The 20,981-nt window shown below is 51.0% G+C and overlaps 1 protein-coding gene across 1 annotated transcript in view; it reads right to left on the bottom strand.

The window, feature by feature from the left end:
- The window catches only part of USH2A (usherin), a 994,545-nt gene that overhangs the window by 243,843 nt on the left and 729,721 nt on the right, over window positions 1-20,981 (bottom strand). The window contains exon 47 of the mRNA XM_073553328.1: window positions 2,145-2,343. Within this exon, the coding sequence (XP_073409429.1) occupies window positions 2,145-2,343 (199 nt within the window). The remainder of the gene's footprint in view (window positions 1-2,144; window positions 2,344-20,981) is intronic.

The raw sequence follows: 20,981 nt of genomic DNA, 5'->3' as shown, positions 1-20,981 counted from the left end.
TATCCTTTAGGCTGTTATTGGTATTGCAGCAAGTGAATAAGATTGAACTGCAATTCCAGGTGCTACCCATAGATAAAGGGGGCGCTGTTTTTATGAGAAAGCAGCCATGCTCTCCTCAAAATAGTGATGCGATAGGATACAATTATGTGCGCCCCTTGAGTTGCCATTGTCAAGTTTTACGAACATAGGTTTGAAATCAGATAAGAGCTGGCCTTACATCTTCTGAAAAACAGGGCGCTACTCTTGCCCAATGGGATTTATATGAAATTGCATTTCAGTTCAATTCACATAAATAGGGAAGAGCTGCCATGATGGGCATCACCCATGGAATGATGTGGCACCGATTCTTGGAAATCTGCACACCCTGTTTTTTAACTTTTTTTTTTTTAATTATTATTATTTATTTCACACCCTGTTTTTTAACTTTTTAAAAAAAATTATTATTATTTATTTCACACCCTGTTTTTTAACTTTTTTTTTTTAATTATTATTATTTTATTATTTCATTATTATTTAGTCACACAAGTGCCGGAGGAGAAGCAGTGATAACTTTATATTTTTTTGGCTTCTCAAAAAGACTCAAAAGGGTCGTAATATACTAAATCCCACTACAGTAGATTAACCCTTAATAAAAATGCATCAATTCATTAGAAAATTTAAATTTTTACCTTTTTTTCTTTTCTTTTTTTTTTTTTAACCTCCCCTTCTACAGTTGACATACTTATATGAGAACTTTTTTTTTAAAGGATAAGCAGGGGTGTAATGATCGCAGTTGCTGAGTGTTCTACCACCGTCAGGTCCGTGGAGGAGGGGCACCTGCTGACACCAGCATCTGATTTAGCTTGTTGTGTGTCCATGAACGGACATTCAACTGAAGTGTACTGCGGCACAGTGACCCGCCGACTCCTTGCATTACAATAAACGCTACCAGCCAATCAGAGGCTGGAAGCTGACATTGTTGTGCCTGTCACACGTGGCGCCTGGCAGTGTCATTATGCGCCATGCCAGGCAAACCAAAGTCAGCTGCCGGTTATAGAAGAGGATGCCACACATTGTGGGAGTGTAGGAAGGTAAGAATACATTATTAATTATTACTATTATTTTTCTTATTCAGGACTTTATTACTGAAAAGGGCTTGGAACTGAGGACATTATACCAGGAAGGGGACATTATTACTGGACGAGACCAAGAATGGGGGACATAATGATAGGAAGGGGCAAGAATAAGGGACTTTACACCAGTAAGGGGCCCAGGATGGGGGGACATTATAGCAGGAAGGAGGGCGCCCAGGAAGGGGCAGAGGACATTATTACTGAAAAGGGCTTGGAATGGAGGACATTATAACAGGAAGGGAACTAGGATGGGGGACATTATTACTGATCAAGACCCAAAATGGGGACATTATGATAGGAAGGGGCCAGAATGAGGGACATTATATCAGGAAGGGGCCCAGGATGGGGAGCAATATTACTGGAAAGGGCTCAGGATGGAAGACACTATACCAGGAAGGGGCTTGGGATGGGGCATATTATCTCGAGAAGAGGCCCGGGATGAGGGACATAATTACAGGAAGGAGCCAGTATTGAGGAGATTATTACAGGATTGGGCCAGAATTGGGGACATCATTATATGGTTGGCGAACACGTCTTTATAGGATCTGGGACATTAGAAGGCCAACACATCTGACTAACACGCATGTGTAAGCCCAGGTCCACATTTTGCACCAGGGTCCATTGGACTCTACTGTAGTTACGCCACTAGGAATGAACTGTAATTTTGATTGACACAATATAATGTCCTGGAAAATGGAAAAAGGGGTGAAATGGTAAAAAAAAGGCAATTCCAACATTGTTTTTTGGTTTTGTTTTTGTGGCGTTCATCATGTGATAAAAATGACCTTGTAACACGGTTCTTCAGGTCAGTGGAATTAAGGTGATACCAAATGGGTTTTTAAATATTTTAATGATTAAAGAAATTTAGAAGTTTGTTAGAAAAAGACTGCATATGGACAGGGTCTGCCATGAATCTCTCACCACTAGGACTGGTATCTACTTCAAGAATGGAGAGATGGCCACACATGGGACAACCCCTTAATGTCAACTAGCAACTGGAAGTAATGACCTGTATCCTATCCATAGTGTTACCTGTTGGCGAGGGTCGTAGCACGACCCCCCACAAATGTCTTCTCCTTTCTTGCATTTGATAAAAGTGCAGAAACTTCTGTGTTCATCCACTGATAAGATCTTTGTAGACTCACAAGGATGTGAATGTCGCCTCCTGAGCTCATAGCCAAGAATGACTCCATTGGGTTCTTGTGGTGGAGACCAACAAATCTCCACCGACCTGTGAGATTACAGAGGGAGGACGCTGTCAGTGAATGGAAATGTTAACTGTAAGAAACCTACAGGAGATGCATAGATGCTGCAGAACCACACCTCAGCTACTGCAGAACCTCACAATAGGCACCTCAGCTGCTGCAGGACATCGTGATACACCTCTAAGCTGCTGTAGAACCTCATAATAGGTACCTCAATTACTGCGGAGCATCATACTACCCACGTCGATTGCAGTAGGACCTCAGCATACACCTCAGCTGTTACAGAACCTCATAATACACCTCAGCTGCTGCAGAACCTCATAACACACCTAAGCTGATGCAAAATCTCATAATACTCACGTCAGCTGCTGTAAAACCTCATAATATACACCTCAGCTGCTGCAGAACCTCATAATACACCTCAACTGTTGCAGAACCTTACAATACACACCTCAGCAGCTGCAGAACCTCAAAATACACCCCAGCTGCTGCAGAACATCATAATACACCTCGGCTGGTGCAGAACATCAAAATGCATCTCGGCTGCTCCAGAACCTCATAATACCCACCTAAGCTGCTGCAGAACCTCATAATACACACCTCGGCTGCTGCAGAACCTCATAATGCACACACGGGCCGTTTATACTACTGTAATCCGCCATGTAATATGATCCGTTGTATTATGTGGGATTATTTCTGATGTGTAATCTCTGTTCTATGAGTTGACAAACTGCGTCTACAATACAGCACAGAGTAATGATCAGGGATGGAAATCCACTCCCACTACAAACACTGATCAGACGCCAATAATCATGGACTCCAGGAACAATAGGACTAATTCTGTGCAATGAGACACCCCCAGGGTGGGTATTCCTCCAGGACGTCTCCATAATACACCGTACAGATGTAGCGGAGCTCGTTTTGTCATTTATTATTACTTCTGAGATCACGCGTTCAGTCAAAAGTTACGTTTTTTTCCATCTCCACAGATAAAAGTTAAAACTGTGGAGTAAAAAGTTCTAGAAGTTCCCAATTTCTGTATCAATTTCTTACTTTCAATTAATAGAAAATTTTATTATTTCCTTCCAAATGATGGAAACCTGCCCCGATCACGTGATGCCCGTCCGTCTTTGGCTGCGCTGCTCACATCCTCATACATTATGTATTACAGGCAGTGTTATATTATTTTCAAAGTTAACGCCAGGCAGACATTTTTTTTTCACCCCGTTCTCTTCATACTTCAGGATCAGAATTAATGAATTATCTATTGATTAAATTCCACTCTAGCAAATCCACCATGGCAAATAAATGAACTAGCCAGGGCACGTGTAGGCCACGGCCAGGCTTGTCAGGGCAATCGATCAGCGGTTAGTAATCTTTGGGGATATAAGAAGAGTTGATGGTAATATGACATGTGGGGAAGGGAATGCTAACAAAGTCTCTGAATGAAGTCATCCCAGACTCGCACCTCATATCGCACTGCTGGAGCTGAATGCAAACCGATGTACAGGACATTGTGCTGGTCTAATTCTAGGTAAATAAAGAGGGGTGCCAATACTTTTGCAAAGTACTTGCAAAAGTATATGTCTGCTATTAGCTGTGAATTGTGTAATGTAGAAGAGATGGTCTTGTGGCTCTGATCAGGGGTTTCCCTTCCCCTCTCCCCTGATGCTGAGACTAAGAAACTGCAGCTGCATCTCCCTCCTCATTCTCCTTCATAATATATTTACTGCTTTACTCGAGATCAGGGATGGGCAATTAATTTCCCACGGTGCCACATGTGAGACCATGACTGTTGTGGAAGACCAAACCAATAGGCTGAAATTAATTCTGCTCAATTTTAAAGAAGTTGTCCACTACTTGGACAACTTCTTCTCATACCCCACGCTAAAATAATAAAGCATATACTCCCCTCCTGTGCCGGCACCATTCCCACGATGTCGGCATGTGGTAATTGCAGGTACGCAGGATGCAGTGATGAGTCTCGAGACAATTTGGTGCTTTCTATAATAACGTTTATAAGACTAGAGGGAACTTTCCTCAGTCACGGCTTGAACACCAAAAGGGGTAACACGGGTTGCCCTCACAGGGGCTCTAAAACAAGCAAACACAAACGGGTAGAACATGACCACTTCCGGCAATAGCCGGTCACTATAGGGCCGCGGTATGGCCGACTACTGGTCCGTAAATATATTGTCAACTTAGCCATCCAGATGTCCCTCGCCGTTTGGGATGGTGGTCTTTCGACGTAGTAGTCGCTGGGCCCAGTTGCTGAGGCGTTGGCGAAGTCTTTGTGCGCTCCGGCGTGCTGATGACACTGAAGCCCCACAGGCCCCGGCGGAGTCCTTGGACGGGTGGGCCGCAGTCCCCGGACTGGGGCAAGCAGCAGCGATGTAGGGTGGCGAATCACAGACCACCTGCACAGCTAACGGCTGTGACGGGGAGTCCGCGGCCAGCAGAGGCTCGGACCCTGCTGCGGACCGGAGCGGGACAGTGGTGGCCACCGGTGGCACTGTACTTGCCGTGGCCACTGGTGAGAGCCGGGCGGCTGCGGGTGGTGGGGAACAGGCCGCAGCCACAGGCTGGAGCGAGATGGCAGCGGCCGCGGGCGACCGCGGGTAGGCCGCAGCCACGGGCTGGAGCGAGATGGTAGCGGCCGCGGGTCGAACTGGGGCTGCAGTGACTGCTGGCTGGAGCGGGGCAGCAAATCTCGGATGATCACCTTGGCGCCGTCCCTCTGGAGTCCTCAGTCGGCGTCTTCCCTGGCACTGGTAGGTCGCTCTATCTTGCAGTCGCTCCCACGGTCTCCTGCTGCCTCTGTCCCGGTCTGCTGACTCATCGTCCCAGGGATTCCCTGCCTCCTTTAACGTATACTGGTCCCTCCCCGAGCCCATCTGTCCATCACAATGGTCCGTCCTCGAACTCTGTCCCCCCGGGGACAGTTTCCCCCGGAACCCAGATGACGGCTCCCTTGGCTCCGGCCCGGACACTCGACGGGGGCTGTTCCTCCCACACTCCCCCGCCCTGTATGCTCGCCGGTCCTCGGGGGAGGGTTTTCGTAGACTCGGGTTAGTTTTTTGGGACGACAGTCCTTGTCGCCTTAGGAACTGGTCCTGTTCGTAACGTTCAGAGGGTTTGCCAGCTGTTGACCGCTCGGAGCATCGAAGCTTGGGTGTAGTGGAGTCTTCTGGGGTGGTGGAGGGTGGTCGCATAGTTGGTTCTGGTGGAATTCCCGGGTCTATTGTCGTGCCACTACTGGGGCGACCCGCAGCTGCGATGGGGAAGTCCTCTTCCTCATCCAGGTCCCAGACCGTGGGTGGGGGGATGGGGACCTGGAGGGTTGGTTCGAGCCGTGGGGGATCGGTAGACGTACAAGGCCGTAACATGTTACTGTTCACAACCCGAGTGAGGGGCGCGTTGCTTCCTTCAGATTGTATTTCATACAAAGGCCCGTCAGGGCTTATTCGGCGCAACACTCGGTACAGGTTTACCTCCCACCGTGGTTCTAACTTGTTTTGGGGACATTGATCAAGTACGAGTACCCGATCCCCAGTCTGAAAGTCAATGGGCGGAGGCAGTGCTCCCTGTTATGATTGAGTCACCGTAGGAGGCAGACACAAAAATAGAAGCTACGTCCAGAAAACCAGAGAAGTTGGCAACTATCAGATTGCAGACCCCTGAACCTATCAACACAACTAGCAGTAGCCGTGGGGGGTTCCTACGATGCCCTAGACCCCTCGATCACAGCCGGAGCGCTAAATAGCCTAAAGACAGAAAAGGGAATCTAAACTGCCCCAGAGCAGACCCCAAAGTAAAAGGCAGCCCCCAACATATAATGACGGTGAAGCAAGATGAAAAAACACTCACACAGATAGAAAGATAGGCTGAGCAAATGATGGGGCCCAAGCTACCTAAACAGAACAGGAAAGGAAGGTTGCTGTCTGCAATCTGCCAAAACCCTATCAAAGACATAAGCCAACAAGCTGATATGAAAAAGACCCTGAAGCAGCTAGGCTTCAAAAACTAAATCAGCACTCAGGTATTTTCAGAAGACAGAGCTAAAGGAATTCAGCACACCCCAGCAGGGAATGGCAGAAATCCAGAAAAACAAAGCAAAAACAAAGTCAAAGCACAAATGCAAAAGGCCGAGCAGAAAACTTAGCTTTAGAGGAGCAGGAATTCAGACTGGTCTCCAAGGATCCCACAGAGAAATCACCCGCAGGGCAGAAGGGCGTCGGCAGCCTTATATCCAGTCAGTAACTCCACTCAGCCAGTCATCATCATCAGACTCAGGTGTTTGATAATCAGGCTCACTACCTTTCTTTACCAGAAGAGGGAGTTCCTCGGGCCTCAGTAGTGAAGGGGAAAATGAACTCACAACAGTACCTCCCCCTTGAGGAGGGGTCACAGAACCCTCAACCACGCCACCAGGGCGATCAGGGTGAGCCCGATGAAAGGCACGCACCAATCTTTTGGCATGAATATCAGAGGCAGAGACCCAGGAATTATCCTCCTGACCATAACCCTTCCACTTAACCAAATACTGGAGTCTCCGTCTAGCCAGACGGGAATCCAGTACTTTCTCTACCTCATATTCCATGTTACCTTCAACCAATACAGGGTCTGGAGGTGCCACCCCCGGAACAACAGGTTCAACAAACCTCTTCAACAAAGATTTATGGATTTTAAATGTGACAGGAAGAGCCAAACGAAAAGAGACCGGATTAATAATCTCCAAAATCTTGTAAGGTCCAATAAATCTAGGCTTAAACTTAGGAGAAGCCACCTTCATAGCAATATTTTTTGATGATAACCACACCATATCACCAACCTTAAACTGGGGACCAATGGTCCTATGTCGGTTGGAAAACCGCTGGGCCTTTTCCTGGGAGAGAGATAACTTATCCACCACTTGGTCCCAGATCTGGTGCATTCTCTCCACCACAGTGTCAACACCTGGGCAGGCAGAGGGCTCCACCTGCCCTGAAGAAAATCGAGGATGAAACCCAAAGTTACAAAAAAAAGGTGACATCAAAGTGGCAGAACTAGCTCTATTATTTAAAGCAAATTCGGCCAAGGGCAAAAATGAAACCCAATCATCCTGATCAGCAGAAATAAAACATCTCAAATATGACTCCAAGGTCTGGTTTGTTCTCTCTGTCTGCCCATTGGTCTGAGGGTGAAAAGCAGAGGAGAAGGACAACTGAATTCCCAGCTTGGAACAGAAAGTTCTCCAAAATCTAGACACAAACTGGACTCCTCTGTCAGATACAATGTTCTCAGGAATCCCGTGCAAGCGAACCACCTGTTGTAAAAACAGGGGCACCAACTCAGAGGAAGACGGCAACTTAGGGAGTGGTACAAGATGAACCATCTTAGAGAACCTATCACAAATCAACCAAATAACAGTCATTCTTTGAGAGACAGGCATATCAGAGATAAAATCCATTGAAATATGGGTCCATGGCCTCTTGGGGACAGGCAAAGGCATCAACAACCCACTAGAGCGAGAACACGATTTAGACCGGGAGCACGTCCCACAGGACTGCACAAAATTCCTGACATCATGAGACAAGGAGGGCCACCAAAAAGACCGACTCACTAGATCTCTAGTACCAAAAATACCTGGATGACCAGCCAAAGCAGAGCAATGAACTTCAGACATCACTCTCTTCTTCCACTGGTCAGGAACATACAACTTTCCACTGGGACAACGCTCAGGTTTGTCCTCCTGGAACTCTTCCAGAGCACGTCTCAAATCGGGCGAGATGGCAGAAAGAACTACCCCTTCGGCTAAGATGGTAGCAGGTTTGGTCACCACAGGAGAATCAGCAAAGAAGTTCCTAGAGAGGGAGTCTGCCTTGACATTCTTAGTACCAGGAAGAAAAGAAACCACAAAATCAAAACATGTAAAAAACAAGGCCCACCTAGCCTGTCTAGGGTTCAAGCGCTTAGCCGACTCTAGGTAAATCAAATTCTTGTGGTCAGTGAGGACCACAACTTGATGCTTAGCTCCCTCCAACCAATGTCTCCACTCCTCAAATGCCCATTTCATGGCCAACAGTTCCCGATTCCCCACATCATAGTTACGTTCAGATGGAGAGAACTTTCGGGAAAAGAAAGCACAGGGATTCATTTTAGATGTTACAGGATTCTTTTGGGACAAAACAGCTCCTGCACCAATCTCAGAAGCATCCACCTCTACCTGGAACGGAAGTGAGACATCAGGTTGCCGCAAAACCGGGGCGGAGGTGAATCTTCGCTTCAGCTCCTGAAAGGAAGAAACAACCTCCGGAGACCAATTTAACACATCAGCACCCTTCTTAGTCAAATCAGTCAATGGCTTGGCAATACTAGAAAATTTTGCTATAAATTTCCGATAAAAATTAGCAAAACCCAAAAACTTCTGGAGGGCCTTCAAAGAAGTGGGCTGAACCCAATCGTAAATGGCCTGTACCTTGGCCGGGTCCATTTCAATAGTTGACGGGGACAAAATAAATCCCAAAAAAGAAATCCTCTGTACTCCAAAAAGGCATTTAGATCCTTTGACATACAGGGGCTCGTTGCGTGGGGGCTTAGCGAGCTCGCACGAGAGGCAGGTTTGGCAAACTTCCTCCACAGCAGCGTGCAAGCATGGGTGGTATGCTATCTGCTGCAACCATTGTAAAGTCTTTTGAGCCCCAAAATGAGCCCCCTTCTCATGGGCTTCTCGGGCCAGTTGGTTGAGATGGGCTCCAGGCACGATCACCTGCCATATCGTAGCTGACGTGGTTCGTGACATGGTTTTTCGATATAAAAGTCCCTTTTTGATGATTAATTTTTCCCACTGGCGCAACATTAGCAATATATCTTGGGTCAAAGCCTGTCTCTGTGAGCCCGTGGGCAATTTACCGGTGGCCACCCATCGACGCAGGAGTCCAACTTCTGTATCTTCCTGTTGCTGCTGAATCCATTTGTCACGAGGCTGTTCCAGCATCCCTCCTAGGAGCCCCGGATGAGGCACTTCCTGCGCGTTGACTGTAGGCGCGGCGGTGGTGAGGGCGAACGGCGTCTCGTCTGCTTCTAACTCGTCATCTCGACTTCTTCCTGGGGTGGTGTGTCGGATTCTGGAGAGCGCGTCGGCGTGCACGTTTTCAGCACCCCATTTGTAGATGATCTTATATTTGAATTTGGCCATCCGAGCCACCCACCGCTGCTCTAGGGCCCCCAGTTTGGCATTCTACAAATGTTGATAAATGTTGTTATCAGTCCGCACTACTACTTCGGAGCCCGCCAGGTACTCTGCGAATCGCTCCGTCATTGCCCACACTACCGCGAGGAGCTCGAGCTTAAAGGAGCTGTAATTGTCCGGGTTACGTTCTGAGTCGTGCAGCGACCGGCTACCGTAGGCGATCACTTTCTCCTGGCCGTCCTGCACCTGTGACAACACAGCTCCTAGTCCCTGGAGACTCCCGTCGGTATGCAGGATGAACGGTTGCGAGAAATCCGCATACGCCAATACCGGGGCGTCCGAGAGAGCAGTTTTGAGATCTTGAAACGCATCCTCTTGCGGTTGCTGCCACTGGATGTTCCGTCCATTCACCCTGGTGGGAGCCCCCTTCAGCAGGTCTTGCAGGGCTCGAGCTCGGTGTGCAAAATTCTTCACAAATCAACGGTAGTAGCCGGCCAACCCCAAGAAGGCCCGCATGTCCTTTACCGTTTAGGGGGTAAGCCACCGCTGGACAGCAGCGACCTTTTCCAGGGATTGTCGGACGCCCTCTGCCGAGACAGTGTGCCCCAGGTATTCGATCTGGGTGCGGAACAGGTGACATTTCTGGGGCTTTACCTTTAACCCGTACTTCTGCATCCGGCCGAGCACCTGCCCCAACCGCCTCAGGTGGTCCTCGAATGTGGCGGAATAGATGATAATATCGTCCAGGTATATCAACGTGGCTTCAAAGTTCAGGTCTCCTAGACACCACTCCATCAACCGCTGAAAAGTTCCTGGGGTGTTGGCCAGCCCAAACGGCATCCGATTGAACTCGAACAGTCCCATGGGAAGGATGAATGCCATCTTGGCTCTGTCTTCCTCCGACATCGGCACCTGCCAGTACCCACTGGCCAGGTCTAGGGTTGAGAAGTACATCGCGCTCCCCAGGGCGGACAGAGACTCTTCTATGCGGGAAAATGGATACGAATCCTTGATGGTGCAGGCGTTCAACTTCCGATAATCCACGCAAAAACGCAGAAGTGCCATCTTTTTTCCGAACCAGGACATTAGGGGCCACCCAAGGGCTCTGGCTTTCTCGTATGACCCCCTTCTGGAGCATTTGGGCTAATAGAGTCTTCACTTCCTGGTATAGCTGCGGTGGTATTTGCCGATATCGCTCCTGGATGGGGGCCGCTCCTGCCGTGGGGATCCCATGCCTGATGGCCGTGGTACATCCGAAGTCGTCCTCGTGGCTGGCGAAGACACTGTAAAATTGTCCAAGAAGTGTCTCTACCTGGAGAAGTTGGGCTGGCGCTAGGCCGGAAACTTCGGCCCGCATTCTCTCCAGGATGGCTCGACCTTTCTCCTGGGTCGAGGATACGGCAGTCTGTTGGGCTCGTACCGTTACTGCCCAAGGATCTTCAGGCTGCACCTTCAACTGGACCGCGGGGTCTGGCAGCATCTCCTCCAAAGGCCTCACTAGTTTGGCCATTTTGGCCTGGGGCTTCAGGGCGATATCTTGGTCTTCCAGGTTGACACAACGCACCAGCACGGTCCCCTTCCACACCGTGGCCAGGGAGCGGGCTACCAGTATGCCAGGGTGCAGGCACTCCGAGTAACATGGTTCCACCTGCACCTCCACACCCTCCAGTGGCATCGGGGCGCGGATCGGCAAAGCTACCACCGTCTGCCCTGGAGAAAGCACAAGCAGAGGGGCCGCCGGTGCGATGACCTTGCCCAGCGCCTCACCCTTCCGGCACTCCTGGAGCACTCGCGCCTCCCGCACCAACCACTGAAGACCTGCCCTTGGGCCGTGCAAGAACCCCAGAGGCTCAGAGTCTCTTGTGTGGGTTCATTGAGGAGGAGGTTGCCGAACTCTCGTAGTATGTTCATACCCAGAATAACCGGATGTTTGCTGTTTGTGTCTCCCTGGGTCAGGACCATTCCCCGGTGGCCGAGTGATTTGCCGCTTATTGAAATCTGCATCCAGGCTACTTCAATGACAGGAACTGGTAGCTGGTTGGCGGCTACCAACTTTATCACTGTCTCACTGCTTCGGGAAAATGCTGCCGAAAATAAGTCTCTGGCTGACTCCTTTTGGCCGCTTTCTTGGCTTCGGCCAGTTCACCCTTAATACTCTGTATCTCTTGCTTCACCTTTTGTACCCAGTGGGGTTCGCTCAGGGCACTTACGGATGCTTCGATACTCCAAGCCATCCCCACGGGGACCGTAACCTCTTGCTCCTGCTCCCGAACCCGTGCCTCCTTCCCTATCTCTGAAAAGGTCAGATGTGGGTCCACTCGCACCCGCTCTCCAAAGCCTGTCTTGTCAGGGTGTCTCGTAACCCGGCCACTAATAGGTCACGTAATGTTATGTCCACGGTCCCCACGCCGACTCCATCCTTCCTTTCAATGGCTAAAAACAGTTCCTGCAAAACATTCATATACTGGGTCACTGTTTCCCCCTCTTTCTGCATGCATCTAAACATCTGGGTTCTTAGTTCCCCCACATAGGTCGGGTCCCCATAGGCCTCTTCTAAGAACTGTAACACCCTGACGAAGGTGTTTCGCTGCCCCTGGGGCCTCAACATTACAGTATCCTGGGCTTCCCCATCCAACGCCATCAGGGCCACTTCTGCCTCTAGGTCAGGGGTAAGCGGATGCATCCTGAATAACCCACGCATTCACTCCGTCCAATTCTACAGCATAATATTGCTGCCGGAGAACCTGGGTAGATTGCTTAGCATGACCCCCAAAGAAATGCTGGGCTGGGGGCCCTCGATGTCCACGCTCGGAGACTGCATCCTGCTGACTACGCTAAATGTGGTAATTGCAGGTACGCAGGATGCAGTGACGAGTCACGAGACAATTTGGTGCTTTCTATAATAACGTTTATAAGACTAGAGGGAACTTTCCTCAGTCACAACTTGATCACCAAAAGGGGTAACACGGGTTGCCCTCGCAGGGGCTCTAAAACAAACAAACACAAACAGGTAGACCACGACTACTTCCGGCAATAGCCGGTCACTATAGGGCCGCGGTATGGCCGACTACAGGTCCGTAAATATATAGTCAACTTAGCCATCCAGACGTCCCTCGCCATTTGGGATGGTGGTCTTTCGGCGTAGAAGTCGCTAGGCCCAGTTGCTGAGGCATTGGCAAAGTCTTTGCGCGCTCCGGCACGCTGATGACACTGAAGCCCCACAGGCCCCGGCGGAGTCCTTGGACGGGTGGGCCGCAGTCCCTGGACTGGGGCAAGCGGCAGCGATGTAGGGTGGCGAATCACAGACCACCTGCGCAGCTAACGGCTGCGACGGGGAGTCCGCGGCCAGCAGAGGCTCGGCCCCTGCTGCGGACCAGAGCGGGACAGTGGTGGCCGCCGGTGGCACTGTACTTGCCGCGGCAACTGGTGAGAGCACGGCGGCTGCGGGTGGCGGGGAACAGGCCGCAGCCGCGGGCTGGAGCGAGATGGCAGCGGCCGCGGGCGACCGCGGGTAGGCCGCAGCCGTGGGCTGGGGCGAGATGGCAGCGGCCGTGGGTGACCGCGGGTAGGCCGCAGCCGTGGGCTGAGGTGAGGCGGCAACAGCCGCGGGTCGAACTGGGGCCGCAGTGGCCACGGGCTGGAGTGGGGCAGCAAATCTCGGATGATCGCCCTGGCGTGGACGTCCTCAGTCGGCGTCTTCCCTGGCACTCGTAGGTCGCTCTATCTTGCAGTCGCTCCCACGGTCTCCTGCTGCCTCTGTCCCGGTCTGCTGACTCATCGTCCCAGGGATTCCCCGCCTCCTTTATACTGGTCCCTCCCCCAGCCCATCTGTCTGTCATAACGGTCCTCCTCGAACTCTGTCCCCCGGGGACAGTTTCCCCCCGGAACCCAGGTGACGGCTTTCTTGGTTCCGGCCCGGACACTCGACGGGGGCTGTTCCTCCCACACTCAGTCACTCTCTCATGTCTCTCGTGCGGTGTTTTGACACGTTACGTGCAATTTGCCCTGGCATCACTGTCCCCACCTTTGGACAAATCGATCATGAAGAGGAAGTTCAAGGTCAGATGCAGCCATGAGTTCCTCCTCATGATCGATTTGTCTGAAGGCGGAGACAGTGACGTTCCGTGTCACAACACCGCACGAGAGGCCTGGGAAAGTCGAGTGTCAACACCGCGGGGACGGAGTCAGCATGGGAAATGAGTATAAGCTTTATTACTTTATAGGGGCCAAACATTTTGATCAAGAAGGGGTTGTCCTAGTAGGGGACAACCCCTTTAATGTTAACATATTAATTTAATTATTATTTTAAATTAATATGATCACTAGTGTTGAGCATTCCGATACTGCAAGTATCGGGTATCGGCCGATATTAGCGGTATCGGAATTCCGATACTGACTTCCGATACTTTTGTCATATCGGATATCGGAATCGGAATCGGAAGTTCCCATCATGCTATGAGCCTGCTTGCTTTGATTAAGCCAATGGGAATCCTCCGAAGTGTGGGCACATCCTGTTAGGCATGTAGGCATGTTAACTATTGGCATGGCTGTGATTGGCTGCCGAAATGATGTCATGATGCACTATAAAAGCCACCGCAGCCGCCATTTCTGGTTCACTCTGCTGTGAATTCAGTTAGGGACAGGCTGCTGTAGAAGACTGTGAGGGACAGTTAGAAATAGCGATTCCACCAAACATCTAGTGCTTTACCCAGGCTACATAAACCACCACTGTAGCCTTCTTTGCCCTAGCAGCAGTGTTCACAGCTGTCTGCAAGGGCTGTGTGAGTGCAGCTCACGCTGTGGAGTGGGTCCTGCAGCCACGTCAGGTTGTAGGCTGCCCAGCGTGCCTCACTGCTGCCTCATACATCTTTTAATTTTTGAGCTGCATTTTTTACATAATTTCAATCTAGTGTGCTTCCATCCGTATCCATATACGTTGGTTGCAAACACTAGTAGTAGACAGCGGAGCCTTTCTGCAGCCTTTCAGTGCTAGTGTCCACTTTGCTGCACTGTTCACGGCTGTCTGAGAGGTCTCTGACTGTGTGTGAGTGCAGTTCACGCTGAGTAGTGTGTCCTGCAGCTACGTCTGGTTGTAGGACGCTCAGCGTGTCACTGCCTCACACATTTTTCTTTTATTGTAGCTCATTTTTTCTTCTATTAGTGTGCATCCATCCGTCTCCATCTACGGTGGTTGCAAACACTATATAGGAGTACACAGCGGAGCCTTTCTGCAGCCTGTCAGTGCCAGTGCCCACTTAGCTGCACTGTTCACGGCTGTCTGAGAGGTCTCTGACTGTGTGTGAGTGCAGCTCACGCAGAGTAGAGTGTCCTGCAGCTACGTCTGGTTGTAGGACGCACAACGTGCGTCACTGCCTCACACATATTTGTCTTTGAGTGCAGCTCATTTTTTCTTCTCCTATTAGTGTGCATCCATCCGTATCCATCAACATTGGTTGGTTGCAAACACTATATAGGAGTAGATAGAGGAGCCTTTTTTTCTGGCTTGTGCCCTGCCGGCGCAGCCAGATTAGTATTACCCAATTTTTTTGGAGCCTCATCTTTTGCATTGTAGGTTACCTGCCTGCATTGTAATAGCTCCAAAAAGTTGGTGATACTATCAGTTTCAATTCTTTGTTCACATACTTTGAGTTTGTTTCCAACAAAGAAACCACAAAAAAAGTTCACCAAACACTACATTTGGAACTTGTGTAGGCCACATCAGCTCCTATTAAAGTGTAGTCCACACACACACACTTCATAAAATTAGTGTTTCTTGTACCTGTAACCAGCTGTTCAGGAATAAGCACACTAAGGCCCCCCTTTGTACTTTTCTGCCTATCTTAAGCAGTCTGGCAAGATGAAGAAGGCAGGGAGTAAGGCGCGTGGGTGTGGGCGTGGAGTTTCAGCAGGGAGAGGACGTGGGGATTCTGCAGGGAGAGGACCTGGGGATTCTGCAGGTAGAGGACGTGGGGATTCTGGGCCTGCTGCGGGCACCAGTGGATCAGCATCCCCCAGTTTTAGCAGGCAACAGTCCTTTATGCGCAGCTTTGTAGGACCTCAACGTACCCCACTGCTGCGGGAGGAACAAATTGAAGCCGTTGTCGGATGGATGGCAGCTAACGCATCGACTTCAATTACTTCCACAGCCTCTCAGGACCAGAGCACCGAAGAGCAACCATCTGTCTCTTCACCACCTGCCAAAGTGCCCAGGCAGTCAGAGAGACATGGACAGGAGCCATCACAGTCTCTACTTCTGTTCTCGGAATCTGTTGGCTTGGAAAGAGGGGGCCAGCCAAGCAGCATTCCTGAATGTGAAGAAGAGGGAGTATGCAGTGATGCGCAACTTCTTTGTCCCTCTGAATCTGAAGAGGCGAGTGGGCCAGTGCCTATGGTCAGCACACCTCAGTACGCATCAGATGATGACGAGACTCAGTTGCCACTTTCTGGTGCGTACGGTGCTGGCGAGACAACCCCGGAGAAGCAGCTGTTTGAAGAGGGGAGGGAAGATGATGAGGTCCTTGACCCATCATGGCGTGAGGAACAGGAAGGTGGTGGGAGCAGCTCGGAGGAAGAGATTCCCCTACCGGCCAAAACAGGAGGCAGAGTGAGGGGGAAGATTTGGTTGCCTGTACCCTCCACTTCGGCACCCGTTAGGAGCATTCCTCATTCCAAAGGCAAAACGGGCGCTCCCAAGACTTGCAGTGCGTGGTCCTTTTTTGACACAGTTGCAGATGACATTTGCTTTGTCAAATGCAAGCTGTGTCATCAGATAGTCAAAAGAAGGAAGAAATGTCAGCAACCTCAATACCACAAATATGTGGAAACATGTGCGCACCAAGCACGAGTTGGAGTTGCAGAGACACCCTGAAGACGTAGGCCAACGTACAGCACCACCTACCACCTCTTCAGTTCGTGTTGGGGCCTCTTCCTCCAGCTCACACACTGCTGGTTCGGCTTCCTCACAGGATCGCCAAGGAAGAACCTCTGCCACTGTTGTCCAGATACCCTGTCAGATTCCACCCATAGCAGCACGTTCCCATCCATCACAGCCATCGGTAGCACAGGCATGGGATAAAAGGCGCCCTTACTCGGCAAACCATCCCCGAGCACAGTCTCTGAATGCTGGCATTGCCAAACTTCTGGCAGTTGAAATGCTGTCATTCAGGCTGGTGGACACTGACACCTTCCGGGACTTAATGGCATTGGCAGTCCCCCAATACAACGTGCCCAGCCGCTTTTTTTTCAGCAGGCGAGCCGTCCCTGCCCTGCAGAAACATGTTGAGGGCAAAATAAAACATGCGCTACTAAACGCCGTTAGTAGCAAGGTCCACCTGACCACCGATGCGTGGACCAGTAACCATGGACAGGGACGATACCTTTCCCTCACTGCCCACTGGGTCAATGTTGTGGAGCCGGGTACAGATCTGGAGAGTGGCGCTGTACGTGTTCTTCCAACGCCACGGATTGCAGGACTCCAGTCTGTACACATAGACTCCTCCTCCTACTCAAGTTCCTCAGAAACAGCAGAGCAGGAGCCTGTTACGACCGATATGAGCACAGCCGTGGCCAAACGTCAACAGGCTGTACTCAAATTAATTTCTTTGGGGAATCGAAGCCACACAGCGCAGGAGCTCTGGAATGCTATCAAGCAGGAGAGCGATGTGTGGTTTGGGCCAGCGAATCTCCAGCCGAGCTTGGTAGTGTGTGACAATGGCCGAAATCTGGTGGCAGCTCTTGGCCTAGGCAACCTCACACACATCCCATGTCTGGCACATGTGCTTAACTTGGTCGTGCAGAGCTTTCTGAGGGACTATCCGGATCTTGATGCACTGTTGCACAAGGTCCGCATAGAGTGCGCTCACTTGCGGCGTTCCAGCACGGCAAGATCGCGCCTCGCTGCTCTGCAGCGACGATTTGGCCTTCCGGAACATCGCATCATATGTGACCTACCCACCCGGTGGAATTCAACGTTACATATGTTGGAGCGGTTGTGTGAGCAGCAGGCAGCAGTCATGGAGTACCAGCTGCATCAGGCGCAAACAAGTCGCACTGTGCGCCGTTCACACTTCAGCACCATTGAGTGGGCGTCTATGAAGGACATCTGCCTCGTTTTGCGTGCCTTCGATGAATCCACGCGGATGGCGAGTGCAGATGATGCACTAGTCAGCATGACTGTCCCCCTTATCTGCCTGCTTCAACAAACACTGCAAGCACTAAGGGATGAGGTTTTGGAAGAGGTGGAGGATGAGGAGTCCCAAATGCCATCTGCTTCTGGACAGTCTGCGCTACGTGTTTCCTCACAAAGGCCTAGGCAGGGGACACTTTGTGAGGAGGATGAGGAGGAGTCGATGGAGGAGGAAGACATCTCTCCAGAGGAGGGAGGTACACAAACCTCTACTCAGTATGTACAGCGAGGGTGGGGTGATGCAGAGCAGGCCGAGGTCACGCATCAAACAGGGGACAGCGGTTCTTTGACAGTTGGGAGTCTGCAGCACATGGTTGATTTCATGCTGCAGTGCCTGAGAAACGACCGCCGCATCGCCCACATTCTCGTCTCGGCTGATTATTGGGTGTACACCCTCCTAGATCCTCGCTACCGGGACAGCGTACAAAGGCTCATACCAACGTTGAACCGGGAGCGTAAACTGCGGGAGTACGAAGAGTCACTGGTGCAGTCCATAATGTTTTCCATTCCACCCGACAGCATTGTTGCTAGTGCTTTACAAAGCAGCTCTGTGCGTCGAGGCAGTGGAGGAAACTCTGCACAAAGAGGGAGCAGAGGCAGCGCCGCAGCACAAGGCAAGACCACTATGGCCCAAATGTGGCAAAGTTTTGTGTGTCCACCACAATTGTCTACACCATCAGCGACGCCTCGAGTCAGCAGGAGGCAACGCTTCCGTCAGATGGTGTTAGACTACATGTCTTGCCCTGTCACTGTACTCCCAGATGGCTCTTCCCCCTTCAAGTTTTTGGTCTCTAAGCTGGATACAAGGCCAGAGCTTAGCCAGTATGCATTGGAGGTGCTGGCTTGTCCTGCTGCCAGTGTATTATCGGAACGTGTCTTTAGTGCCGCAGGTGGTGTACTAACAGACCGTCGCACGCGACTATCTTCCGATAATGTTGACCGGCTGACTTTTCTGAAAATGAACAAGGCCTGGATCTCCAAAGACTTTGCCATTCCTCTTACAGACTAAATTAGTGGTTGGCAACTGTATCCAGGTCTGCTGGTGTGTTCATTTTTCTACCACCTGAACTATAATCCCTGTGCTTCAACACAGCCAGTTGTCGCTCAGATGTGTCGTCTGCACAGAGAAACACACTAGCTCCTGTGTTAGTGGGGTTCAGTAACGCCAGCTGATCCCCTGCTGTGTGGACGGCAAAGTCACCAGCTCCATCAACATTCAAACCACTACTGATTTTTAACCGTGCCCAACTTAGGTCTCTGGCTCCACTGTCTCTACTATTTCCCCTGGCCTCCAACCCCGCCATCTACATCTCTGAAGTGGCGTCAGCACAATCTACACTTGTTCCTGTGTTCCTGTGGCTCAGTCCCATCAGTTTATCCCCTGATGTGTGTCCGGCAAGGTCTCCTGCTCTGTCCACATTCCCATAACCAGTAGTGGGAATGAGGACAGAGCTGGCGAACTTGCCGGACAAACATCAGGGGATCAACTGACGGGACTGAGCACCAGTAACACAGGAACAAGTGTAGATTGTGCTGACGCCACTTCAGAGATGTAGCTGGCGGGGTTGGAGGCCAGGGTAAATAGTAGAGACAGTGGAGCCAGAGGCCTAAGTGGAGCATGGTTAGAATCAGTAGTAGTCAACAACCTCCATAAAAACCGCTGCCCATTGGCCTCTGCATGCGGCATGCGTAATCCTGGGCTCCAACAGTGTCAGTTGGTGTTCAGAAGTGTCGTCTCCACAGAGCCAAACACATTCGTTCAAGTGTTAGTGGGGTTCAGCACTGCCAGCTGTTCCCCTGCTGTGGAGATGGCAAGTCTCCTGCTGCCTACACCTGCCAAAATCCAGTAGGCCCCAGCCTGCTCCTCGCCTAATCCTGGGCTCCAACAGCGTCAGTTGGTGTTCAGAAGTGTCATCTCCACAGAGCCAAACACATTCGTTCAAGTGTTAGTGGGGTTCAGCACTGCCAGCTGTTCCCCTGCTGTGGAGATGGCAAGTCTCCTGCTGCCTTCACCTGCCAAAAGCAACAGGCCCCAGCCTGCTCCTCGCCTAATCCTGGGCTCCAACAGCGTCAGTTGGTGTTCAGAAGTGTCGTCTCCACAGAGCCAAACACATTCGTTCAAGTGTTAGTGGGGTTCAGCACTGACAGCTGTTCCCCTGCTGTGGAGATGGCAGTCTCTCCTGCTGTCTCCGCATTCCAAAGACAGTAGGCCTCTGCCTACACCCTCCTATTTCCTGGGCTTCAACACAGCCAGTTGTAGCTCGGAAGTGCCGTCCACACGGAAAGAGACACTTGCTCCCGTGTCTCAGTGAGGTTCAGTAACGTCAGCTGATCCCCTGCTGTGTGGATGGCAGTCTCTCCTGCTGTCACCACATTCCAAATACAGTAGGCCTCTGCCTACACCCTCCTATTTCCTGGGCTTCAACACAGCCAGTTGTAGCTCGGAAGTGCCGTCCACACGGAAAGAGACACTTGCTCCCGTGTCTCAGTGGGGTTCAGTAACGTCAGCTGATCCCCTGCTGTGTGGATGGCAGTCTCTCCTGCTGTCACCACATTCCAAATACAGTAGGCCTCTGCCTACACCCTCCTATTTCCTGGGCTTCAACACAGCCAGTTGTAGCTCGGAAGTGCCGTCCACACGGAAAGAGACACTTGCTCCCGTGTCTTAGTGGGGTTCAGTAACGTCAGCTGATCCCCTGCTGTGTGGATGGCAGTCTCTCCTGCTGTCACCACATTCCAAATACAGTAGGCCTCTGCCTACACCCTCCTATTTCCTGGGCTTCAACACAGCCAGTTGTAGCTCGGAAGTGCCGTCCACACGGAAAGAGACACTTGCTCCCGTGTCTCAGTGGGGTTCAGTAACGTCAGCTTATCCCCTGCTGTGTGGATGGCAGTCTCTCCTGCTGTCACCACATTCCAAATACAGTAGGCCTCTGCCTACACCCTCCTATTTCCTGGGCTTCAACACAGCCAGTTGTAGCTCGGAAGTGCCGTCCACACGGAAAGAGACACTTGCTCCCGTGTCTCAGTGGGGTTCAGTAACGTCAGCTGATCCCCTGCTGTGTGGATGGCAGTCTCTTCTGCTGTCACCACATTCCAAATACAGTAGGCCTCTGCCTACACCCTCCTATTTCCTGGGCTTCAACACAGCCAGTTGTAGCTCGGAAGTGCCGTCCACACGGAAAGAGACACTTGCTCCCGTGTCTCAGTGGGGTTCAGTAACGTCAGCTGATCCCCTGCTGTGTGGATGGCAGTCTCTCCTGCTGTCACCACATTCCAAATACAGTAGGCCTCTGCCTACACCCTCC

Source organism: Dendrobates tinctorius, unplaced genomic scaffold (genome assembly GCF_039654945.1).
Source record: "Dendrobates tinctorius isolate UK_male_01 unplaced genomic scaffold, ASM3965494v1 ptg000201l, whole genome shotgun sequence".
Lineage (NCBI taxonomy): Eukaryota > Metazoa > Chordata > Amphibia > Anura > Dendrobatidae > Dendrobates > Dendrobates tinctorius.
Note: the sequence above shows the minus strand (reverse complement) of the source record. Positions and strands in the feature narration are given on the sequence as shown.